The 27,226-nt window shown below is 38.3% G+C and overlaps 1 protein-coding gene across 7 annotated transcripts in view; it reads right to left on the bottom strand.

Annotated features, from left to right (window-relative positions):
• Positions 1-27,226, bottom strand: part of LOC138814056 (Krueppel-like factor 12) — a 713,678-nt gene that overhangs the window by 65,219 nt on the left and 621,233 nt on the right. For all 7 annotated transcript variants that reach the window (XM_070002854.1, XM_070002850.1, XM_070002849.1 and 4 more), the window contains one exon: positions 2,257-2,319. In XM_070002854.1, the coding sequence (XP_069858955.1) occupies positions 2,257-2,319 (63 nt within the window). The remainder of the gene's footprint in view (positions 1-2,256; positions 2,320-27,226) is intronic.

Genomic DNA, 27,226 nt, shown 5'->3' with positions numbered 1-27,226 from the left:
ACATACCAGCTCATTTCTTTCCCTACTAATTGCAAGTAGGTCTTTACTCAAAAACCTTTTTGCTCTAGAATAACTTTTATATTTCCTGGCAGTCGTAATCAAATGTAGGATACTGTGCATGTGTTTTATCATTGGGCTACCAACCTAACCTCTGGGACAAATTTTCAGACAATTCTTTCCCACTTTCTCACTATATTGTAACTCTCAAATTGGTCTTACATATAGTCAACAATTTTTTCCTCTGAATATTACACTATAAATATACTTCCTTACAATATTATCCACATGTATTTAGTATTCTAGTCTTATCACATAATGTTTACATGCATGTATGGTATCAGTGTAACATATCAGGGAGAAGATGTTTTTCTGTCTCTCCCTATCTGTCTGTCTGTCTCTCTCTCCTACAAGGCAGCACCTAAAAACCATGTTTTATTTATTTTTCGAATCTAGTGCTTTCAATGGTGTCTGGAACTGCAAATAAATGTTGTTAAATAAATGAAAGTTAGATTTTCTCAATGCTAATAGGAAAAACCCTTTTGTTTCTTGAGGATTATTTCTCTGGAGATAAAAGTAGTCTAAACTTACTAACCAAATGACATGCTATGAATTATGCAGAAATAAGTTATCATTATTCCAGTAAGTCCAGAAAGAAAAGGAGAAGAAGAGAAAACCTATTATTTACTCAGTGTTGCACATTAAGCCATTGAGAACAACGGGGCAGACGCTGGGTTTCAGGACTGACAATTTTGTTTTCTGTTGGTTGGCTTGGCTTGTGTTGTGTTGCTCATTTAATCTGCTTGCATGCTCTATTATGTAATAAAGTTTCTTTAGTACAATATGCCCTGTACTGAGAAGGAATATAAATGCCACGCACTCCAAGAGTCACTTGATTTTTCTCTTCTTTCCATGTAATAACTATCAGCATTATTTTTTTTTTCCAGCTTTCCAGGTCTGAAAGGACAATGCTGTGGCTATTGTGAGAGACCAAGAAGGAAGGATGTCTGGCTTTTAGGCATTGTGTAATTTATAGCCCAATCTTCTGGGTTATAATTCCCCCTCCGTGGAAAAGAAAAGCATAATATTTAACAACATCACCAAGCTATTGTGCAGGTTAATTAGATTTAATGGAGAACAGGAGGAGAGCTGATTATGTACTATTCAAGTTCAAAGTGTCATTATTTTGTGTCTAAAAATAATCATGATTTAGGTATAAAGTTAATTTGGAAACTCAATCTTTGGTAATCATTCTCCCATACTTTTTTTTAAAGCCATAGTTTCTAATAAAAATCTCATTCTAGGCAAAATCTAAAGAAGTAAAATGAGAGATTGTGAATTTCCATTTTTTTAAATTAACAAGACACAGTTACTATCTTTCTTTTCTCTTCTTTTAATGAAATATTATATGTTAAAAAGTTAACTCTGGGGGCTGGGAAGGTGGCTCAGTGATAGAGCGCTTGCCTTGCATGCCTGAGGCCCTGGGTTCAATTCCTCAGCACCACATAAGCAAAAAGAAAAAAGCCAGAAGTGGCACTGTGGCTCAAGTGGTAGAGCTCTAGCCTTGAGCTGAAGAGCTGAGGGACAGTGCCCAGGCCCAGAGTTCAGGCCCCACAACCGGACCCACACACCCCCAAAAAATAAAAAGTTAACTCTGTGGAAAGAGTAATATAAATAAATAAACATTTGTTTCATATGAAACATCTGTAAGACACTAAGCTTGTTGCCTTAATGAATTTTGTAGCTGAAATAACTTTTAAGGTCATTTCTGGTTAAGTTTCATTTGTACTTTTGTTTAAGAACTAGTGAAAGGAAGACCTTAGTGTTCTTCAAACTAGAAAGCAAAACAAAACCTGGATATTTTCTACGGAAAATAATAATTAAAATGGTAATAATCAAAATTAACATAATGGACTATGAAAATTTTTATGAAAAGTTGAAGCTGATACCTCAGAAAAATCTGAATTGTGGACTAAGTTATACTAAATATTGGGAAATATTCTTTAATAGGCATAAAGTGATAATCTTGGAAAATCAGATCAAATTTGTTAGGATAAAGATGTTGCATTCATCATTTTTGGTAAGTTTGAGCTGGAAGGGACATGTAACACTTTTTATTTAGAATTTAAGGAACACTACCCAGACTAGTTAGTAGAAATATATTCTCTCTAGAACAACAGGAATAATTCGGTTTGAATACAACCCTACTAGAACTTTCCATAGAGAAGATAATACGCATAGTGTAGTTTGCATACTCACCAAGCAAACTTCTGGTTATTCATTCGATTTCCCCGGACTCTTGATACTGGGGATGGATGTACCCTGTAGGCAGAACAGAATAAGACAGTTATCGAAAGAACATGGTCCTGACTGTAAATGAATAAGGATTCCTATTTTATAAATAATATGTGTCCTCCCCAAAAAAGTCCTTCAGAACTTGATCATTTCTTAGTAAGCAGACACACATTCCTGTACCTTGCAAACCTCTAGAAGGCCTGTTTCCTCCTTAACCACTCCTGAGATCACAGGGTCTTGGCAGAACCAAAAGTTTCAATGAACTGACTTATAGCACATGGTTACTGAAGACCCAATTCTTGCCAGAGACAAGAATGGGCACTAGTGTTACATGCAATGTTTTGCCTGTTGTCAATGAGCTCTCTTCATGCTGTTAAAGGGACATCCAAAGAGACAATGAATGATCCCTCTTTCACTCAGCTTCTAGATTTAAAACCTGAAAAGCAAGGCAACTTTGCTTGATGTACAAGAATACAGTATGTGAGAATGGGAAAGCAATGAAAGGTGAGCAGCTATTTATAAGAGAAAGGCTTTGGGGAAGTCATGTTCTCCCCGTTCGTTCTAAGAAAGGCAGAGCCAAGCCAGAGTCAATTGAAAATGTTAGGCAGACAATGAAAAGTGAAGAATACAAGGCTCTACAAGTTTCTAGGCCTGGAAGCCTACAGGGCTAGAGTTGAAAGTTTTCAGGATATGTTGATGTCCTCCAATCAGAGGCCAACTATTAGACACCTCCACCTCTTCCTGTGTGACCAACTGGCAAAGCTTAAGTGGCCTAATTACTGCTTTCCCAATGGTCTACTTTCTGCTTCTTAGGATTTCTGAGATCTAGGTAGCCTTTTAGCTTGCATTATCTTCACTTGGTATGCTTCAGATTTTGCTTTTATTATTTTATTTGATTGTTATTATTAAGGTGATGCACAGAGGAGTTACCATTTTATAATTCAGGTAATGAATTATCTCTTTCCCTTTCCCCCTCCTATCCCTGCCCACAAGTTGCACAGTTCATTTTCGTTCTTTTATTTTGTGTGTGTTGGTTGTGGGGCTTGAACTCTGGGCCTGGGTACTTTAGCTCAAGACTAGCACTCTACCACTTAAGCCATAGCTCCACTTCCGGTTTTCTGGTGGTTAATTGGAGATAAGAGTCTCACGGACTTTCCTGCCCAGTCTGGTTTTGTACTGTGATCCTCAGATCTCAGCCTCCTGAGCAGCTAGGATTACAGAGGTGAGCCACCGGAGCCCAGCTGCAGAGTTTACAACACAGTGTCTACTTAATCAGATATTCCTTTCATTTGTAAGAAAGATGATAGAGATTTTTAAACTGGTAAACTAGTACTAAGGTCCAGTTAGAACCATTAGCTCCTCCTCGCTGCTTGGCAAGTAAAAACCATGTCAAAACATAGAAGACATGCTTGCCCCAAACCTGGAGCCTGACCTCACTCTACACAGGGCAGGCTGATTCCTTCCAACATCCCTTATTAACATTCCTTTCCTCATAGGCTTCTCAATGGCTACTCCAGCTGAGCTGCTCAGCACAGATTTTCTGCCCTGCATGGGGGGAGAGTGTTAATTATGCAGGAAGATGGAGGGGGGGGGGGTCAGACAGCCCCTCTGGTGAACTGCCTCATTCAAATGAGACCCACTTCCTGCTGCTCTGCAGCTACAAGGATCACCTGTTGGTCTTGGCATCTGGCCAAACTGGGGCCTTGCGGAAATGACAAACTCAGCTAAAATGAAATGAAAGCCAGAATATTCCAGTACCCAAAATAGGAGTGGGGTGAGGGGTGTGGGGTGAATGGGAAGACAGAGACAAAAAGACAGACAGAGGAGAGAAATAAAATGTGTGAGACTTATACAATATGTAGCATAACTAGGTTTTCCTCTTGTCTTTTTCAAATATAATCCTCCTCAAGATGGACATTATGAGCACCCAAATTTGTCCCCAGATAAAGACCCCTGACATATAGGGAAATGGAGGAAACTTTTGCTCTATCCCTCACCGGAGGTCAGAGTCCTATTTATGAAATAAGTTTTGGGGAGCCCCGAATACTCAATTTTTAATTCACTTCATATCCTTTAAGCCTATATCCCCTTAGATTCTTCCCTCTTTAACTCAAGTAGTATAAGGAACCTGTTTTTCTCAGTGTGGTCAATTTGCCTGCAGTATTGTCTTATCAGGCCCATATTTCCTGGGTGGAGGAAACAGGCACGTTTAATCCATACTTACAATATTCTCTAGGCATCTGCATCTTTTAGAAAAAATTCATTGATCACAGATCAAATACCACAAGTGTACAATTTCTAAAATGCTATAGCAGTCTTCAGAATATAACTTCTCATTGTGTGTGTAACCAAATAATCACATGATTTCCTGAATTAAAAAGAGGAATTAAGGAATATTTTTCTTCTTCAAAAGGAGTACACTGGTAATATGTTGCGCAAGTCAACACTAAACAGACCATAACACTTGCATTTCAGCCACCCCTTAAATTTTATTTCTTTAAAAGGGTATCCAGTTTTTGTGAGCTTAGTCTTTAAATTGGGATGCTTTTGCTTTCATCTGCCTTCTTTCCACATATAGCATCCAGGCAGGTAGCAAATTCAAAACCCCAGTAGGAGAAACCATCACCTAATCTGCATGTCATGCATTATTCATAACCTCCTGATTTCTGCACCTGCACCTAGGCAGGAAGCTTGCAGGGAATGTTCATTATTCTCCCCTTAGCCCCACACAGGCTGGATTACTGCTCCATCACTTTGTTCTGTAACTAAGGGGTTTAGGCCTTAAACCAACCACTGGATATGAAAGAGAAAAAAAAAAAAAAAAAAGCACCACTGGCTGAAAACAAAGACAATCTGGTTGTTGTTCTTTAACATACCAGATCCTCCAAAGTGATCTACTGAGATTTGAAATGCTCACATTTAAGTGATTTACATCACATAAAAGAAAATGAAGTTATGTCATAAAGGCCAGTTATACCAGTTATTCTATTTCTATGCACTTACTCATCTGGGAGGGAGAACACATTTATAATTGGACCCAATTCAGGGCCTTAATTTAACTTTTTGGCTAAGTATGTAAGAACTTTTTAGATATCTATATATAAAAATCTGAAGGAAGGCTCTTTGGGTATAGGCACCAAACACCTGATTCTCAAATGTTATGACTTGACAATTAAGACAGTATAAATGCTCTGCTTGTTCACTGTTTTCAATCATGTATCTGGATGGCTGGTAGCTGGAGGTAGGTTGCTAAATCTGGATCCTCAATGTAACTATGGACCACTAGTGCTTGATTGGTAAGGATATACTGGGTCCAATCTCCTTATGACCTATACTAATCCTATGTCCAAGGAGATTGGGGATGAAGCAGTAGAGAGTGCTGATGATGTGACCAGCCTCTTTGGGACTGAATCCCAGATTTGCTAGTTGTCAACAAGGTGGTCTCTGGCAAGTCCCTTAACTCTTCACCAGTCTTGTGCTTCATTTTCCTCAAATGTACAAGTGGAGGCAATACCATCATTTGCTGCTAAACAACACTTCAGTCAGTGAGGGTCACAGATAGGACTATGGTGCCAATGGCTTGTCATGGAGCTGAAAGGCATCCAATCATCTGGTGATGCTGAAGCTATCACAACGTCATAGCAGAATGTCCTGCTCACAGCAGTGGTGATGCTGACACTTCTGGTAAGGATGACAATAAACGTTATTGAGTTAAGTATTTCCTACAATATACATCTTATCATTTGACTTTTTTATGGGTAGCATTGGTATTTTATTAGGTATTATAAATAAGTTAAGAGGTGTTTGCAGTAAATAGGTTATTGCAAATACTACCTTCTTTGATAAGGGGACTTGATCATTATAGTAGAGTGCACTCCTATTAATTAAAAAACACATTTACTTTAAAATAGTATTATATATTACAATTACGCATTACAATGGTAGCATCTTCAAGACACTGCATGCTGATCAAGTGCCCTGACTGCATTGGGAGGCCACATAAGTAATGGATTTCTACGACCTGGGTTGGTAGTGGTTACACATAGAAGTGCACACAGTGATGAAATTACCTAACAGTGCATTTTGGGTAATCAGCACGTGATGATGGCCACCTCGCAGGGCAGTGAGATTCAAGTGAGTTCAGATGTAGCAGATGTTTACAGCAAGGCTTAGAACCATGGAAGCAGTCAACAAGTTAGTTTACATCACCAGCAGTTGATGGGATTGGAAAAGATGGGAAGATGGAACTGGACTATGAAACTCATTCCAGGTGGCTGAGATTACCTATGTGTATATAACTTTACTAAAAGCAAAGAAACAATAAGGAGAAAGAAACACATACAGACGGTGAATCCAAACCTATGACTCTCCCATCTTCCACTATTTGGTGTTTATAAGAAAGCCTATTTTTTGTTTACTAAACTGACATTATTTCAGGTAAATTCCACTTATGAATAGTACAGTTATGATGGGAATACAATCTTAGCCTCATTTACCTTCCCCCATATATATATCTGAGTACTTACTTTTATCTTTTGTTTTGTTTTCCTTTGCTCTTTGAGACAGTCTGTAGCTGAAGCTAGACTGAAATTCACAATGTGACCTAGGCTGGCTTTGAACTCTTGATCTTTCAGCCTCACAATGGAGTATGAGTGAATACCACCATGCCTGATTTCTTAATTCATTACTCAATATTAGTAATAAATTAGTGCCTCTATTTTATATCTGACAACATAGGGATGAACTTGACATGGTCACACAGCTACTGAATTGCAAAGTCATACTTAAAACACAATGTGTTTGATACATTCTCCAGATTATCATCCAGTCCTTACACAATCATTTATATTTCCTCCACCCTAGTCTAGAGGCTACAATAAAATGGATTAGCATCATGGGCTTTCATAATCGATATAACATTTAAGGACACTTGAACATTAAAAATTACAGTAGTTAGGAAGTGAACTTAAACTGGAATGGGGCTAAATATGGTCATAAGTTACATACATCATGATGGCTCAGTGAACAACCCACACATAAGTAACAGTTTAAACCATATAAACTAGGTATATAGCATGGCCTAAGATATCTACCAATTGGTTCATGTAAGGACACTCTGCTAACTCCAACAGAACAAAATGGTCTAAGGATACATTTCTCAGAATGTGTCCTCACGTACAGACAGACTCATGAATGAATGAAGCATGTCGATTCTTGATACAATGAGTTCTCCCTTGAACTGTGCAATTCCCTTTTGCATAAGCACTGTCATTTAACAACATGTGTACAACACATGTAAGCTTTAGATGGTAGAAATTAATTCTAACAATATCCACACTTTATCATTTATTTCCACTGGAATCCAAACCATCTCAGTCTGAGCCATACTCAGATGGAACCAGCTTGCTACCATCATCTACAGCCCATGTTCTCAAATCCAATGCTTAATGCTCCATCTTCAGTTTCACAATCAGATGTCACTTTCGGCTTTCCTCTTTTATTTCTTTGCTAGGATTTCTGCTCATTCTTCCAATGACAAATGTTAGTGTGGTCTAGGTCACTTTTTAATGACCTTTTTCCCTATTTAAACTCACTCTAAGATCAAAGGCTCCAAACCCCAACATAGTTACAAACCCCAACGTAGCTCAAAGCTCACAAACTTACAACCTACATAATAATGACTCCAAAATTCTATCTGTAGCCTTATATCTCATCTGAGTATTAGTGTTGGAGCTCAGGAAATGAAACCCCAAAGACAAGATTTCCGATGCAGTTTCTTTCTAATCTTCTCTGCCCTCTTGACTCTGACTCCTTATTCTCCCCAAAACATGGAACTTGTACTCCTCTTCTCCAAGATGGGTTTGGGAACCCCCTCATCCTCAAAGTGAGCCATAAAAATCTAAGAATATTACTGTAACTTGTCTCCAACATTCTATTTGAATTAGTCATTAGGAAATTCCTCCCCTCATTCTAGAAAGATCCTGCTTATGCCAGAAGGAAGGAATGCACACCAAGGAGAATCTAAGCAGATAACTGTTGCTGGATTATCGTCCCCTTAATCTATTACTCGTACATGATACAGTTTCCCCCAACTATCCTACACAGCTGTTCATGTTTCATCAACCTGAGGAATAGTTTGGTAGTTCACCTTGAGTCTATACACACAACTATTCCCTTGCTAAGCTATGTTTTGCTATAAGGGTGTCATCTAGGACCCTTGATGATGGATAACAAGGATTTATCTACTTTCCCAGCCCTCTAATAGGCTTAGGCATCCCAATCTTAACCTTTTTCTAAACAAAAGGAAGTTGTCCTTCCTTATCTTCTCAATGTTCAGTGCACAACTTAGAATAACACATACACTGCCAGAGTAAGCCACTGTAGGCCATGTGTGTGTGTGTGTGTGTGTGTGTGTGTGTGTGTGTGTGTGTGTGTGTGTGAGTCTGTGTGTGTGCTCTCATGCACTTGAAATCAGGGCCTAGGCAATATCCTTCTTTATTTCCCAAAGCTAGCACTCTACCCCTTCAGCTATAGCTCTATGTCTGGCTTTTTGGTGGTTAACTGGAGATAAGAGTCTCATGGACTTTCCTGTCCAGGCTGGCTTCAAACCTCAATCCTCAGATCTCAGCCTCCTGAGTAGCTAAGATTACAGATGTAAGCCAGCAGCACCTGTTATATATTACTTGAAAATGGATTTTTAAAAGCTTATTTTTTCATCCCTCTTAGAATTCTTCTCTCATGAAAAGGCACCCATATTATTTTTAGAACAGTCTGCACTTAAACACTACATAGACTTAATGTTGTGATCATTGTTTTTACTGTTTACTCTTAACTCTTATTTGAATGCCATAGAATTTAGAGAGAATAGGGTAAATGTGTTTAAAAAGAACAATAATGTTTATTTCTACTACATATGCACATGGGTGAAAGGGAACATTTGGTGCACAATTATAGCCTACCAATGAATCCCAGCCCCACCTCTCACCCTCCTGCTTGCTCGCTATGGGGCAGTGATGCAGGATGCTCTTCTCCCTCCCTTTTCAGCTGGCTGCATGATGCCTACCTCTAGAGGCCACCTCCAGGTTTCTGGTCTAGGATAATACAATTTTAGTTCTACCATGAAGTGAGAACTTAGGATGTGGTAGATAAAGACTACATGTGTTAATATGCTTAGTTTGCTTTGTCTGTCTTACAACTTGACAGTAAGCTTCAAGACTACCAAGGTAGCTTTCCCCCCGTCACTTACTATCAAGACTCAATATATCTGGTACAAGGTAGGCCCTCAACAGAACACTCTTGTATAATTATCGCTATTTTCCTATTAACTATCATAGCTAGAAAGAACAGCCAAGGCCATATCCCAGTCATCATACATCTCAGGACTTAGCATAATATGCAGTCCACAGTAGACACATAATAACCATTTATTAAGCAGATAAAGTACAGAAGATAAAAAGTTTTTGATTGATGTAAGCTACTTCACCAAGTCACTTACTGAGCCACCTGTGGAGAATAATAATTACTCATCAACAGTAATTCAACCTAATAAATTTGGCTCAATAACCACCATGCTCACTGAAGACTAAGACAGGGTCCGTACTTCCCAGCAACTTAGAGCTACTTGAGATAAACAGGAAGCAATCATCATAATAAAGGCAGGGAAAATAAGAAGGGATTTTTGGATTTCCTGGGAAAACAGAGTGGTTAGAATTCATCCAAACCATGAACTACCAGAGATTCCAAGGAGAAAGTTGAGTACATAGAGAGTAAGTATAATTTCCAGAGACAGAATCAGTATCAGTGGTAGAAAGACTTTATAAAAAGAGGTATTGAATCAGTCATCTAGCTAAGAAAGTAAACTGAAGGTGGAAGGTGAATAATTCAATATGGCTAGAGGGTGATGTTTTTTAGAAATATTTGTGGAGGTGAAGTTGAATGTAAAGCTAGGATGAGAATACAGAGTAATCAATACATGTCTACAGAGTTAGGCACTGGGGAAGGGAGCTCTACCACTTAGAGCTGTACATGTATACATAACAGATACCTTATATCTTTCATTTAGCAAACATCTAGCAGGATGTTAACTAATTCAAATATTAATTGAACATTGAACTAGACTGGTTTAGACTGCTAAGGCTATTCTATACATGCTATGACTGTGTGGGAGGAGTGGATACTGTATTGATTATGACATAGCTCCTGACTTCAGGAAGACGGCACTGCCACGTGAGTTCACAGGAACAACTGATGAGGAATGATCCACTGTTATGGTGGAATCCGAATGAATCTTTAAAAACAGACATTAGGTAAAAAAAAAAAGTAGCAAAAATCATGGAGTAGGAGAAAAAATAAGACAATAAACCATTAATATAAATAACACTACTGTGAGATTTTTTTGGGGGGGATTTAGATTTTATATACAGAGCGATACAATCTATATTATAGAAATAATATTTATCCTAGTAAGAGATCTCAAATTACTGTTCTGACCTGAGATAACCTGATAATCATCTTAATTTTTCCACTTCACTTTGCATGTGTATGAAGTTTGATATGGTATTTTTCAATATTGCATGCATTAAGAGTCTAGTCTTTTATGTGAATTGAAATACTTTGATTTAGTCATTTATGTGGCACTGGCAGACATTTTGTTTGGTAGTTATTCTATTAGTTCCCTTGCTTACCAATTTTTATTTAGTGAGGTCTACTGCAAGTAACAAGTAGTAAAAGAATTACTTTAAAGCCCTTTGCTGGTTTTGACTCATTGATTTTCCCTGACAGTTTTCATTAGCATCAATTAGTTACAAGGTGGTTTCATTTTAATCTGTCAAATGCATATACTTATGTGCACACAATGCTACCTTGATCAGATCTATCACAGTCCCTCCCTTCCCCCAGGCTTCATTAATGCTGATATTCCTTAGCACACAGAGTATGTAACTTTGGCATTTTTAAACTCCAAACTAAATATATTCCAATTCAGTATTTTTTCCAAAAAGTGGTTGATAGTACCATTTGTCCTTGGAGTAGGACACAGATTTTTATATTATTTGGTTCACAGGTGTAATGAAAATGGCATAAACTACATTCCACAGGTAAGTCATCGCTAAGGAAGAAACAGTAGCTTATATTTTGCTTTCAATAAGATCCCAACTGCTAGAAAACTCCAATCCAGCATTAAACATAATCATTATCTTCCTGTGTTCAAAATAAGCAGAGGGAACAGGATCCAGAAGTGTCTCTGTTGCTGGATCTCAGAGCTATCTGACCCATCAGCAGCTGGCGATAGTCCTGCTGCCAGTACTGACAGCCCAGGAGCCCAAACAACTCCCGGCAAAGGCTGCCAGCACCTTACCTACCAACTTACATGGAGACACCTTATTTTAGAACTTGGCATGTGAAGGTAAGAACTGCCAAACACACCAGTCAACACCTACCAGGCTCAAAGTGCTGGCGGACACCAGCCAGGAAATTATGGAAGTATCACAGGCCAGCCCACCAAGGAGACTAGATTAAAACCATCGAACTGACTACACATTGCATTTCCACATACAATTGAGCAACATGGCTTACAGAAGTTACAATCAGATTCACCATTCTTTCCTCTGCCCATTTCCAGCCATTGGTGTTCTGTTTACACTGCTTCTTGTAGCACAGGCTAAAGGGGATACAGGGTCTACCTGCAGAAACACAGTGTTGGCTCTTATTATATTAATAAAATAACTAACCCAGAGCACAAATGACTTAAGTTACTTAATTTTCCTATGGATCATTATATCACTGATTTGGATGTTTATAAATTATCCAGTCCTTGCTGGAATCAAGAGAAAAGATAAGCAGGAAAGAACTGACTTGAATGTGTAAGGCTCTGCTGTATTCAGTGTTCTTGCCGATCAATGTAGGTAATATCAAAGCAATCAAGGACTTGGGGCCTGATCTTAGCGAAGGTAATGGTCTAACTGGTTGGTAGCAATATAAGAAAGGTTAAATAATATTAAGGTTCAGAATATGAAGTTCTCTAGATAGCTGTTTCAGAAGATAACCAAAAGCACAGGTTACTGGAAAAAGCAGAGAGAAAAAAAAAATCCCTTCAGTTTAATGGGGTTAGCATTGGCTGGGTCTCATAAGCTCTATGGAAAGGCAGCCAGGGGTGCCAGTGAGAAGGGTTGGGACAGAGGAGGAAAGCAACATGTGAGTACCTTAGAAGGGAAGAGGAGTTCCTCCAAGGGCTGTAGCCTAGAAGATGATTTGAAAGTTTTCTCTCTAGCAATAGTGAAAGGCCACATTTTGCTTCAAAGGATTAATGTAAAATGTATTATTCAATGGGAAATGTTGTACAAATTTGCACTAAATTAAGTGTCGTACAAAGTGTACAAAATTAAGAAGACTAATCTGTGCATCCTTCCTTCCTGTCAGGTGTAACGGTGTCCACCTATACCAGCCTTCTGGGAGGCAGAGATAGGAGGATGAAGGTTTGAGGCCAATCCTGGGCAAAAAGCTACTGAGATTCTTCTTTAAAAATAAGCAAGGTATGGTGATACATGCCTGTAATTTCAGCTACTTAGGAGGCAGAGGTAAGAAGAGACTAATCTGACAGAGGGCCTGGGCAAAATGCCAGACCAGATCTGAAAAATAAACTAAAAGCAAAAGATCTGGGGACTGGGTGTGTGTGATTCAAGTGTACATATAAGAGGCAAGCATGGAGAAAAAGGCAAAGTCCAATGCCCCCTCTTTTCTGTTAGGTGGAAGAAGTTTGATGAAAAAGGGCGTGGCACTGCCTTAGGAGGGAAATTGAACAACCAATGTGTTCTGGAGGAGCAGAGTGGGCGTGGCTACGTTCCAATGACAGGCCAACAAACATTTTCTAAAAGTAAGCGCTTGCTGGGACTCTGCGCTGTTACAAGTTTTGCTAGATGGTATCACTTAGGCACACAATAGGCTAGGTGTGGGTGTCATTTCCACTCTGCAAATGAGAAAAGTAACCTTAGAGAGGTGACAGAACTAGGGGAAGGTCAGACCAGGGTTGAAACTCAAGTGCAAGCTGCCACAATCCCATGCCATGCTCTCAAACACGCTTCTTTGTTTCTTTTCTGAGCCAAGGTGCAAGTCTACTTCTGAAAACCTTAACTGGAGATAAAGTAGGGTAGTAGAATGAATTGCAGAATGTAGTGAGTGACTTACAGTTTCATGTTACCAAACACTAATGTTGCTTGAAAAGGAAATTGTGTTTATAAGTAATAATGAAGGCATCTGGGTATTTCATAAGACCATCTAATTTGCATATGAATCGGTGGATTCTCCCCTGCTCCCCCCCCACTTGTATCAGAAAATTGGAGGATTGCTTATTGTTTGGGAAAATAACCACATAATTTATTATTCAAACTATTGTAGACTATAATTTCCTAATGTTCTTACATAGTGTTGAAACATGAAAATTATTCATATAGCACCATTATGAACTGACGTGATTTTTCAATGTTTATAAATTAAGCCATCTACTAAAATTTCTACAGTTTACTTTTTAATATGGGAGCTATTTCCTCTCAATCAGTGTTATTAGAAAATACAGATGGATGAATAAACAAAGCAAAATCAACTCATATTTAAATCTACCACTCCTGATATTTCTTTTAAACAATCAAGACAAAACAAATTTAGCCAGGCGCCTGTAATCCTAGCTACTCAGGAGATTGAGATCTGAGGATAGCTGTTCAAAGACAACCCTGCCAGGAAAGTCTGTGAGACTCTTATATCTCAATAAACATCTAGAAAATTGGACCTGGCACTGGGGCTCAAGAGGTAGAGCGCTCGCCTTCAGCGGAAGAGAGCAGGGACAGTGCCCAAGCCTAGAGTTTAAGCCCCATGACCAACAACAACAACAAAAAAGACAAAACAAATTTATAAAATATGATCAGATAAATTTGCTTAAACTCATAGTCTCTGATTAAATACAGACATTACATAACTAGGCTGGGTTTATGTTTTACTATTTAGCTTTATATTTTCAAAGGAAAAAAAAAGAATGCAAGATCCTCACAGAGTCCCTAAGATACTTGTGAAAATAAGAAGAATCAATTCAGAATTGAATAGGGTAAAACTCTATATATGTAACAAATAAAAGGACAGAAACCACAGGCATAAAAATTGTCTATTACTAAGCAGTAAAACAGACATAAAAGAGATGCAATTGATGTTTTCACTTTTGTATTCCTACCATGGGAATTCCAAAATGAAAGCAACATGATTCAGCTAAATGTACAAGCAATAAAATGACAACTCAGTACTCAAAAATAACAATTAATGAATCAAAACATCTTCATTTCTATTTTTTGCAGGTCCAGGGCTAGACATTTGTGATGTATCAATTCCTAAAAATATAGTTTCTCTCTAAAGGATTTTGCAGTCCAGAGAATTAAAATATCAGAAAAATTTCCTGAACTGGAAATATATACAATATATAGACTCCCTGGAATGGAAGGCAGGGCTAAAGTTCTGCCATCATTCTCTTCCTAGTATATTTCATAACCTCTTAATATTTTCATGAATTTGAATGTGCTTTGCTCTGTAAACTACAAACAGGTCACACACACACACACACACACACACACACACACACACACATACACACACACACACACACACACCCCATTATAATAGGCTACCATACTAAATCTTCAAATTTTTGCTAATTCCAAACCACTTTCAAACACTGCTAAATTCAATCAGCATCCTGAGTAGTTTTTTATTTAATGACTCCAATCCTTATAATGTCTTTCTTGTTGTAACATCGTAATCTGGCCTCTACTTTTGCATTGATTGCAGTTCAGCATAAACTTACCTTAGTAACTAGTTTTCTTGGTTCCTCCACTGTCTGCATCCCAGAACTGAAGTCACTGTGCCTCTTGGTGCCCGTATCTTTGTTCTGTCTCCTCTCCTCATACATCACTAGCAGCCCTGAGATTTTCATTGCCTCCCTATTTAGCTCCTCCATTAACTACCTCTTCTTTCTTTAGTGTCTTTGGACATTCTTGGGGAATGTAGGTATCCCCCCAATGTTATTTATTTGGCTCAAATCTTACTGTAAACTCTTTATTTCCACTACCAATTCCTTATCTGATATATTCAGTAAGATAGTTTAATATCAATTAGACACAAGATAACTACAGTTAAATTTATCTTCCAATACTAACTCATATTTCCAAGTAAACACCTAGATGCATATTCTAGTAACTCTTTCAAATTACTACACTTAATAGCTGTACACGTAGTGTTAACTTCTGTCCCTTGGAGTCCATAACACTGAGAAGCATCAAGATCCTCCTGTATTTTCTACTGTTTTTGAACCCTCAAATGAAGTGGTTACTATCTCATATGCACTTGAAACTGTGGTATATAATGCATCCACCTTTATCTTCCCAGTATATCCCACTCACTACTAAGAGAAGGGCCTGTTGTGTGGACACTGGAAGCTGGCTCACTGAATATTCATTCATTCTCATCCCCTTGTTTTCTGAGTCCCTAAGGGCCTGGGAAGCTAAACCCTACATTTCCCAGAATCTAACAATTAAGATTTTCTGTGTGGGTGAGTTTTTTCCACGCCAAAACATGGCAGCTGTGAGCAGCAGGAGGAAGCAACTTTATAAAGACAGGGGGTGTCTTTGGGTAAGTAGGACAGCAGAGATTAAGCCCTTCCAGGACAGGTGGAGAGAGATTTGGCATTCCTGTGCCTTTCCAGGAACAACTCATGGGTTGGCAGAAGAGCCCTCTGGCTGTTCTGTTGATATAGCAATATTTAATAACACAATTTCCATCCTAAATTGTTAGAAGTAGGTTCTGTGATCAGTAACTAAGAAATTCTAGGACACCTGCCTAAATTACTTGCCTCATTTAATTTGGTAAGATGACATTAAAGACGTTCATTGGGCTGCTCAGTACCATTAAATAAAGAAGTAATATTAAATAAGACAACAGAATTTCTGGCCCTAACCTACTAATGTTATTTCACACTGTTTAGAAAGAGCCTTTCTATAGGCTGGTGTTTTTCTGCTATAGAGCTTCAGCTTGTACTCTTCTACTCACACTAAATGACTTCCTCTGTCTCCAACATATAATTCCTAGTTGCCAAAGCAAGAATGAACTTACCTGAGCTATTAAGCCTACACTACCGCAGAAAAAGGTCATTTTTTTTCTCATTTGTGACTTTTAAATGCATAGGCTGAAAATAATCCATTTATGATGGATAAAACAAGTTATGTAGCTTGCTGGGTGCTGTTGGCTCATGCCTGTAATCTTAGTTACTTAGGAGGCTGAGAGCTGAGGATCGTAGTTTGAAGCCAGCCCAAACAGAAAGGTCCATGAGACTCTTACCTCTTATAAACTACTCAGAAAATGCCAGAAAGCATGCTGTGATTCAAGCCTTGACCACAAAGAGTTTCAGGGACAGCCCTTTTAGACCCTAAGTACAAGTCCAAGGGCAGGCAAAAAACAAACAAACTAAAAGAAGTTATGTAGCTTGTACAAGGTCATGTAGTTAGTGAGAGAAGCAAGATTTATATTCTGATCTTGTGTGGATGTTCAAATTGTTTTCTCTCTAGGGTAACAGAATGTAAAGTGCTTGGTCTAACTCAATTCAATCAAAATTCATTTTCTTAGTGTCCTTTTCTTTCTTTCTCTTATTCTTTATGTCATTCAAGAAGTCAATGAAGAGACAACATAAGTGCCTCCAGAAAAGAATAAATCCACCTACCCTTCAAGTGCATGTGTAGGCAGATGAATTTTAGAAAACATAATACAGTAAAATGATACAAAGTTTTATGAGAGGCCAATATGTGCTAGACACATAAACCCCCTCTTTATTTTCTTTTCTCAAACACATATCATGTTTCCTTTATGTAGATGTCTGATTTCTAACTTTTTAAAAAGGAGTTTCATTTATGACATGTGTGATCTTATTTTGCATACTTCTGAACTTTTCACTCATCTGTTAAATTCCACATTAAGTAACAAGATATTCTAATGAGAATCTCTGAACTCACTTTTCTTATCCAGTGTGGAACCTGTACCTATATATTCTAATTATGATCTAAATGGAATTCCTTCCTAGTGAAAATTACTTCTTTCATTCTTTCTAGACTGCTTGAAGCACCTACATCTCAGCAAGGAGCCTTTTGAGTTTGCTCTAAAGCAAAAGTTGCACTTCATGTACTTTTTAACATTCCATTGCTACAACAAACTGTTGCTACAAACAAGATACTTGTAGAAATCGACAATTTACTAGTTCCTCTTTTTACAATTATACAATTTCCTCTTTTTTACTAAAAATGTATTTAAAATTAGAATCTTCTGCAAAGAGCTAATTGACATTGTACATTGTATAATTTCAGTGCATTTTTCATATCACCTCTATGAATTTTTTTCTGCCACAGATGTCATTCCAGACAAACTGTCAAGCCAAAAGATTTGTTGTCTTTTTATAGCAGTATTTTACGGGTTTTATTCTAGCGTCAAACCTTAAGTATACATTTTGATTATCTATAGATGACACTAGAATCCTGCCTATATTCAGCACCCAGCAGCACTTTGCCCAGGCCTTTCTAGGGATTCACACTCAACTTTAACTCGAATCCTGTTCGTATGTTATTTTCATTGTGCCTTGATTTGTTTACTTGGCTGTATCTTTTTAAGTGTAAAATATGCAAAGCTTAATTAAGCTGTGCACTTAAGATTTGTATGCTGAACAACAGAACTGTATTGCAGTAATAAAATGACAATGCAGGAGCTTGAAACATAGTTAACAGAAATTTTGATCTCTTAGGAACAATTTCTAACAAATGCATATATTGTTAATTATCATTATAAATATTAGAAAACAGGAACCCAGTTGATTTACCACACAGTACCATGCTGCATCGCTGAATGTTGATTTACCACACAGTACCATGGTGCATCGCTGAATGTTGATTTACCACACAGTACCATGCTGCATCGCTGAATGTTTTCTGCTTATACAAGTGACTGCCAGGCATTTACTGTGGGCATGTGCTGAACTTGCACGCCTCCCTTTGCCTCACAGTTAATCAAGTCTGGCATACATGTACTCAAGGAAGGGACTCAGCTGTGCAGTTTGATGTGAGTGGACATCTGCACACATGAATTTGAAAATAACTAGTACAAAGTGACAGCCTTTCTAACCAGTAGTATATAATAAAAAAAAGAAATGAAGGAAGCAAACACAAGGGACATTTACTGAGCTTTTAGGCACTATGCTAAATCCATGCAGTCACCACCACCAAAATCTCATTTACAGGAATTTTAAACATATGAGCCAGGTTAGTAGGAGATCTGTTACATCTGCCCTTAACTAAGATGATCAATTAGTACAAATTAACATCTTACTGGCTCTGTTTATATAAATGTTGGTAGTTTACTTGTATGTGATTATCACTATGTGTCATTTTAAAGTAATTAAAATTCATTAAGCTGAATCTTAAACATTTTTGTAAGACCTGCCTTTAGGTACTTTTCTTGTTTGTTTTGGGGAGGTACTGGGGTTTAACTCAGAGCCTTGTGCTCTTGTTTAGCTTTTCCAAGCGAGGCCCAAACCCACCACTTGGTTGGTCTTGGGGCTGGACTTCAGAGCCTGGGCTGTGTTCCTGAGTTCTTTCCCTCAAGGCTAGCACTCTACCACTTTGAGCCACAGTGTGACTTCCAGTTTTCTGGTGGTGGTTATCTTATCTCCAGATAATCGTCTCCTGGACTGTCCTGCCCAATCTGGCTTTGAACCAGGATCCTCAGTTCTCAGCCTCCTAAGTAGCTAGGATTACAGGTGTGAGCCACTGGTGGCCAGCTTAGGTTAAAATTTTTAGGCAAAAGGATTAGCTTTTTGTATAAAAATCTGTATATATGCAAAAGCTTTTGTGTATTGGAGAAAACTGAGTTTGCTTTATTCAAGGATTCAGTATATTTACTAGACAACTCAAGTTCAAAATTTATAGAAGCCTTTATATAAGAACAATTGACTATTAAATCTGAAGTCATTTTCATTTTTGAAAAAAAAAAATGTCCTGATGAAGAAAAAAGAAGCACCTTAATTCTTCCTATGAGCCTATCATTCATCATTCCCTTTCCCCTTCTCTTAACCTCCTCCTTCCTATCTTTCCCCCTCTTCTCCCCTCCCCTATCTTTTGGTGCTGGGGATTGAACGCAGACCTATACAAAATAAGCACAAAATCAGGAGGTATGGTACATCATCAACCCTTCATCCTAAACTTTGTACCCAATTCTAGTCCCCTCATTGTTTGTTTTTTTTTGGGGGGGGTCCGGTTCTGGGGCCTGAACTCTGGGCCTGGGCTCTGTCCCTCAGCTCTTCAGCTCAAGGCTAGCACTCTACCACTTGAGCCACAGCTCGACTTCCGGCTGTTTTCTTTTTGCTTATGTGATGCTGAGGAATCGAACCCAGGGCCTCATGCATGCAAGGTAAACACTCTACCACTGAGCCACCTTCCCAGCCCACCCTCATTGTTTCTTTAAAAAAAACATTTATAGTACACAAGGGGTATAAGGGCATACTCAGACTAAATTACACTAAGGTAATGCATACTTTCCTAACTAGCCCATGAAGAAACTATTACATAAATAACCTGATCAGATTGCTTGTGTTCTTTGTTCTGCATGAGATGTGGTCACACCAGTCTCACAATAAAGAGGATCACACATCCTTGTACCCCTTGTCTCCTGGGCTGTTATTGCTATGCTCCTTGCCTGCCTACTTTAAAAGGCTTACAAGTTCAGATTCTTTCTTTTTTTTTTTTTTTTTTGGAGAGTCTTGGTTTTTATTGAGTTTTCAGGATTTTGCTTTCTTTTTTTTTTAATTTAAATTTTATTTTATTTTATTTGAGAACATACTGTACAGAGGGGTTACAATTACATTGGCAGGATAATGCATACATTTCTTACCAAGCATTGCAGCCTCCTCCTTTGTTTACCCTTCACCTCCCTTCCCAGCCTCCCCCCTCCCCCCCACCCAATCATACCCCCCTCCCCCCCCCCACACCGACATTGTAAAGCTTGCTTTGACATGACATTTTGTAATTCTCCTTGTTGCAACAGGTCCACCTGAATCCTTAAACGACTTGTTTGTCCCCATCTCCTCCACATGTTATACTGACATCAAATAAAGTGAAAGCGGGGGTTACACTGTGGGGGATGGACATACAAAGCAACAAAGAAATAATCTTATGAATGTGTTAGAAACACATGCATGAAAGAAACGAAAACATTAAAATACATATTTAAGGGTTCGTTTTCCTAACATCACATTATCTGACCTTTTCCGCTTGACTCATACCTATACTAGATATTGCAAATAAGGGAAACCATGGGACCTATGTTTCTTTGGGCCTGGCTTACTTCACTTAATATAATTTTTTCCAAGCCTTTCCATTTCCTAACAAATGGGGAAATGTCATTCTTTCTGATGGAGGCATAGAATTCCATTGTGTATATATACCACATTTCTTGATCCATTCATCTACTGAGGGGCTTCTGGGTTGGTTCCATATCTTAGCTATGGTAAATAATGCTGCAATAAACATAGTTGTGCTGGTAGCTTTAGTGTGGTCTTGTTTGTAAACATTTGGGTAAATGCCCAAAAGTGGGATTGCTGGATCATAGGGGAGATCTATGTGAAGTCTTTTGAGGAACCTCCATACTGCTTTCCAAAGTGGTTGAACAAGTTTACATTCCCACCAACAATGAAGTAAGGTTCCTTTCTGTCCACATCCCCTCCAGCATCTGTTGTTGTTAGAGTTCTTGATTTTTGCTGTTCTAACTGGAGTGAGGTGATATCTCAATGTTGTTTTGATTTGCATTTCTTTTATGGCTAGGGATGTTGAACATTTCTTCATGTGTCTATTGGCCATCCTTCTTTCTTCTTCAGAGAAGCTTCTCTTTAAGTCTTTCGCCCACTTATTTATTGGGCAGTTGTTTCTTTGAGGATTTGTTGTTGGGTGGTTTAATTTTTTGAGTTCCAAGTATATTTTAGATATGAAACCCTTGTCCGTTGTATGGCTAGTAAAGATCTTCTCCCAATCCGTGGGCTTTCTATTGATCTTGCTAGCTATGTCCTTTGCTCTGCAGAAGCTCTGCAACCTTATGCAATCCCATTTGTCCAACCTTTCTTTGATTTGTTGTGTTTCCGGGTCTCTATTCAGAAAATTTCGGCCTGAGCCAAGGAGACCTAGGGTTTCTCCTATTCCATCCTGTAATGTTTTCAGAGTGTCTGCTTTGACTTCAAGGTCTTTGATCCATTTGGAGTTGATTCTGGTGCAGGGTGATATATAAGGATCTAGCTTTAGTTTTCTACATGTAGTTAACCAATTTTGCCAGCACCATTTACTGAAGAGGCTGTCTTTCTTCCATTCTATTGTTTAAGCTTCCTTATCGAAGATTAGATGGCTATAGGTCTGTAGGTTCATTTCTGGGTTTTCAATTCTATTCCATTGGTCCTGAGGTCTGTTCTTATGCGAATACCAAGCTGTTTTCATTACTATGGCTTTATAGTAGAGTTTGAAATTTGGTATTGATATTCCTCCAGCAGTGTTCTTTCCGTTGAGAAGTGTTTTTGCTATTCGGGGTCTTTTATTGTTCCATATGAATTTTTGGATTGCCTCTTCTATTTCCTTGAAGAATGAGGGTGGAATTTTGATAGGTATCGCGTTGAATTTGTAGATAGCCTTGGGAAGTATTGCCATTTTCACGATGTTAATCTTGCCAATCCAGGAGCATGGGAGGTTTTGCCATTTTTTAAGTTCTGTGTTGATTTCCTTTTTCAAGATTTTAAAGTTTTCATCATAGAGGTCCTTCACTTCTTTAGTTAAGTTAATTCCTAGGTATTTTATTTTTTTTGTGGGGCTATTACAAATGGAGTTGCTTTCCTAATTTCAGCCACACTTTTCTCATTGTTGGCATACAGAAAAGCCATTGATTTTGGGGGGTTAATTTTATAACCTGCTACTTTGCCAAAGTTTTGAATCAGCTTGAGTAATTTGGGAGTGGAGTCTATGGGATTCTTTAAATACAAGATCATGTCATCTGCAAAGAGGGAGAGTTTTATTTCTTCTTTCCCTATTTGGATCCCCTTTATGTCTGCATCTTGTCTTATTGCTGTAGCTAGGCTAATACTAGATTGAAGAGAAGTGGAGAGAGTGGGCATCCTTGTCTTGTTCCTGAGTTAAGAGGAAATGGCTTTAGTTTTTCACCATTGAGTATAATGCTGGCTGTAGGTTTGTCATATACAGCCTTTATTGTATTGAGGAATGTTCCATGGATTCCTAATTTTTCCAAAACCTTCATCATAAAGGGGTATTGGATTTTGTCGAATGCTTTTTCTGCGTCTATTGAGATAACCATGTGGTTCTTATTCTTCCTCCTGTTGATGTGATGAATAATATTAATTGATTTGCGTATATTGAACCAGCTTTGCATCCCTGAAATGAATCCTGTTTGATCGTGGTGTATGATTTTTTGGATGAATTGTTGAAGTCGATTGGCCAAAATTTTGTTGAGAAGTTTTGCATCAATGTTCATCAAAGAAATGGGTCTATAGTTCTCTTTCTTTGATGAGTCCCTGCCTGGTTTTGGGATGAGGGTTATGATGGCTTCATAGAATGTGTTCGGTAGTGAGCTTTCTCTTTCAATTTCATTGAAGAGTTGGAGGAGAATTGGTGTGAGCTCTGCTTTGAAGGCCTTGTAAAATTCCGCTGTAAAACCATCTGGTCCTGGACTTTTCTTAGCTGGGAGGTCTCTTATTGCTGTTTCTATTTCAATGCTTGATATGGGCCTGTTAAGATAGTTTAACTCATCTTGGTTTAGTTTTGGCATGTCAATATTTGCTAGGAAGAGGTCCATTTCTGTCAAGTTGTCGAACTTATTAGCATAAAGTTTTGAGAAGTATTCCCTTATAATGTTCTGAATCTTGGTTGTTTCCGTGGTGATGTTTCCATTCTCATCTCTGAGTTTATTAATTTGGGTGTGTTCTCTTCTTTTTCTGATAAGATTTGCTAAGGGTCTGTCAATTTTGTTAAGTTTTTCAAAGAACCAACTCTTTGTTTTGTTGATTCTTTCTATAGTTTTTTTGGATTCTAATTCATTTAATTCTGATTTAATTTTGATTATTTCTTTCCGTCTACTGGATTGGGGTTTATCTTGCTGCTCTTTTTCAAGGAGGTTTAGATGTGTCATTTAATTGCTAGTTTCAGATCTCTCCAATTTGTTGATGTAGGAGCTCAGAGCTATAAACTTGCCTTTGCTGTGTCCCAGAGGAGCTGGTAATTTGTGTGTTCATTTTTGTTGAATAGCATGAACATTTGAATTTCCTTTCTAATCTCTTCCATGACCCACTCTTGATTCAGCAGTGTGTTGTTTAGCCTCCATGTGATACCGGACTTTCTTTGGTGGCTTTTGGTGTTGAGTTCTAGTTTTATTCCCTTGTGGTCAGAGAGAATGCAGGGTATAACTTCAATGTTTCTGAATTTAGACAAGTTTGCTTTGTGGCCTAGAATGTGGTCTATTTTAGAAAACGTTCCATGTGCTCCTGAGAAGAACGTGTATTCTGATGCTGCTGGGTGAAATGTTCGGTAAATGTCTGTTAAGTCTAGTTGATCTATGCAGCTGTTTAGATCTGCGGTTTCTCTGTTGAGTTTTTGCCGAGTTGATCTATCTAGTGGGGAGAGTGGTGTGTTAAAATCCCCAACAATTAATGTCTTTGGATCTATATGGGATTTGAGGGAAAGTAGTGTTTCTTTGATAAATTTGGGTGCTCCATTGTTTGGCGAATAGATATTTAGAATTGTAATATCCTCCTGAAGGAGAGATCCTTTAATTAGTATGTAGCGACCTTCTTTATCTCTTCTCACGATTTTTAATTTGAAGTCTATTTTATCTGATATTAGGATTGCAACTCCCGCCTGTTTATGAGGGCCGTTTGCTTGGTAGATTTTGTTCCAGCCTTTAACATTGAAAATGTGTTTGTTTTTATGGGCAAGATGTGACTCCTGCAGGCAGCAGATAGAAGGGTCTTGTTTTTTAATCCAACTAGACAGTCTATGTCGCTTAATTGGAGAGTTCAGTCCGTTAACGTTAAGAGATAGGACTGAGAGGTATTTGGGAGTTCCTGCCATGTTATCTACCTTTTTGGGGGCTGCGAAAACTGGGTTCTTCCTATGGTTTTTGGATTCTCAGTTTGGGTGCAGTTTGTTGGCCTTTATTGTGGTCTTGTTGGTTTTCTATGTGTAGGACATCTTTAAGAATCTTTTGTAGGGCTGGTTTGGTGGAGATGTATTGTTTCAATTTTTCTTTGCTGTGGAAGGTTTTTATTTGGCCTTCAGTTATAAAGGAGAGTTTAGCTGGGTACAGTATTCTTGGTTGATAGTTGTTTGTTTTTAGGGCATGGCATACATCATTCCAGGCTCTTCTTGCTTTGATTGTCTCTGCTGAGAAATCTGAGGTGATTCTAATTGGTTTCCCTTTATAGGTGATTACCCTTTTCTCCCTGACAGCTTTAAGGATCTTTTCCTTGTTCTGAGTTGATCCTGTGTGGATTATAATGTGACCGTGGGATGTCCTATTCTGGTCTGGTCTATTTGGGGTTCTAAAGGCTTCTTGTATCTGAATAGGCCTATCTTTTTGCATGTTTGGGAAGTTCTCTCCTAGGATCCTGTTAAACAAATTTCCTAGACCATTAACTTCTGTTTCTAGGTGCTCCTCTACACCCATTATCCTTAAGTTAGGCCTTCTGATGGTGTCTTCCAGGTGTTGGATAGATCTATCATATTTCTTGGACTTGTCTTGGATGGTTGTATGTTCTTTCTCTATAATATCTAGGCTGTCTTCAATCCCTGAGATTCGATCTTCTGCATGGTCTAACCTGCTGTCAAGACTCTCTACTTTGTTTTTAATCTCTTTTCCTTCTAATTGGTCAGCTTTGATGGCTTCAAGTTCTTTGTTGAAGCTCTGTTTTAGGTCTTGTATGAATCTCTTTACTTCCTTAATTTGGTGTTCAGTGTTTGTCCTCAAATCACTTAGTTGATTGGATATGGTTTCTTTGGACTCCCATTCCTTCTGTTGGGTTCCATTCAGCATTCCCTTTGTGGTCTCCCTGACTTCCTTCAGCTCTTTGTTAATGGATTCTATGGATGCCTTTAGTGATCTTTGTGTGTTCTCTACCTGGTCTCTCGATTCCTGTATTACTCTTTGTTTAGCTTCCTCACGTTCGTGGGATTCCTGCAGTTCTCTTTGAGTGTTCTCTGCCTGCTCACGCCATTCCTCCCTTTCTCTTTGTGTATTCTCAAGTTGTTCAGGCAAATCCTGTATCAGTTTTTGAGTAGCTTCCTCACGCTTATGATATTCCTGTATAAACTTCTGGGATGCCTCCTCTCTCTCCCTATCACGCTCATAGAGAGTCCTTTGTAAGTTGTCAAACTTCTCATTTATCATGTTTGCCACAAGTGTTTGTAGAGCTATTTGGGAACTTTCCTCTGGATTGTTCATTATCTGATCTGACCCCTGATTATCAAGATTGGGAATTGAGATACCCGAATTTGCCATTTTCTTATGTTTTTCCGGCTTACTCTGCCCATTTGAGATGAAGATAGTACCAGTTTTGTGCTAGAACACTATCTTAAGGCAACCATCAACCAAAGTTTGCATTTGTACAGTCAATAGTCTACAGATACAATCTAGTTCAACAGATACATCTATTCAACGTCAAACAACTATATTTTAAAGGACTTCGAACCGCAGAAAAGAATTTGGAAAACCAGAAATTATTAGGATTAGGGAGAGATGTGGGTGAAAAATAGGAATAGATTGGTGTGGGGAGGCACAGGGAGAGTTAACTATGTCCTAATCACAATGCAGGAAATGGGTTGGGTAGGATGCAAGTAGAGAGAGAGAGAAAAAGAAGAGAGGGATAGGGGAATGAAAAGAGACCAGAGAAAAAAAAAATAGAAACGTAAAAATTAATGTTATTGTAGAGATTAAAAGACCATCTATTTAGAGAGGAATGTGAATATGTTGTGAGAAAGGGAGGGACATAGAGGAGATGTGAAAAACTTTAAGGATGGGAAAGGGAGAAGAAAAGATCAGAAGTTCAGTAGAGCTAGACAAAAAACAAAAAGATAATTATGAAAGAAAGAAAAAGAGAAAGAAGATAAGAAAAGAAAGGAAAACGCTCATTTACATATTCCTAAAATAAAAATTATAAGAGGAGAAAAAAAAAGTTACTGGAAATCAATTATTTTTTCAGAAGAGGCAAAAATTAAAGATTAATAAAAGTTTTAAAAGAGAAAAAAATTTATATATATATAAGGTAACAAAAAACAAAAAACAAACAAAAAAAAAGAAAAGAAGAAGAAAAAAAAAGAAAAAAAAAGTCCTTTGATTTTTTTTTTTGGGGGGGAGGGGTGGGAAGAATCCTGTATCTCCCTTTTGTCTGTAACCAGCCTTTTGTTGGAGTCTCTGGTCAGCTTGAGGTCCTGTGGCTTGATTGGTTTCTTAAGTCGGTTTGTTGGAAGAGGCAGAAAAATGCTCTGCTTTACCCAACATTTTGAGATCCCCCTCCCAGGTTAGTTTTCTAGGAGGGTGATCTGCTTTGAGAATCACAAAAGAGGGGGATGCAGTGGTGAGGCTAGGTTCTGGGTAGAGTTGAGGCCTTTCAACAATCAGTAGCTTTTTCCTGGGGCTGTTTTGTGAAAAAAAAAAAAAAAAAAAAATCTCCCAGAGCCCAGCCTGGAGCCGTTCTCAGGGATTCTGTTTTTCAATTGATTGTTGAGGCTGCTAGAGGGAGGGGCAGCCTCTGGCTCTGGTTACCCAGTGAGGGAAGCCACTCCAATGGCTGGCACCTGAGCTGGGTGACTTTTCCCTGGATGGAGCCGAG

The sequence above is a fragment of the Dipodomys merriami genome, unplaced genomic scaffold, assembly GCF_024711535.1.
Source record: "Dipodomys merriami isolate MVZ:Mamm:240054 unplaced genomic scaffold, mDipMer1.0.p SCAF_6, whole genome shotgun sequence".
Lineage (NCBI taxonomy): Eukaryota > Metazoa > Chordata > Mammalia > Rodentia > Heteromyidae > Dipodomys > Dipodomys merriami.
The sequence above is the reverse complement of the archived record's forward strand: the minus strand, read 5'-3'. Positions and strand labels throughout refer to the sequence as shown.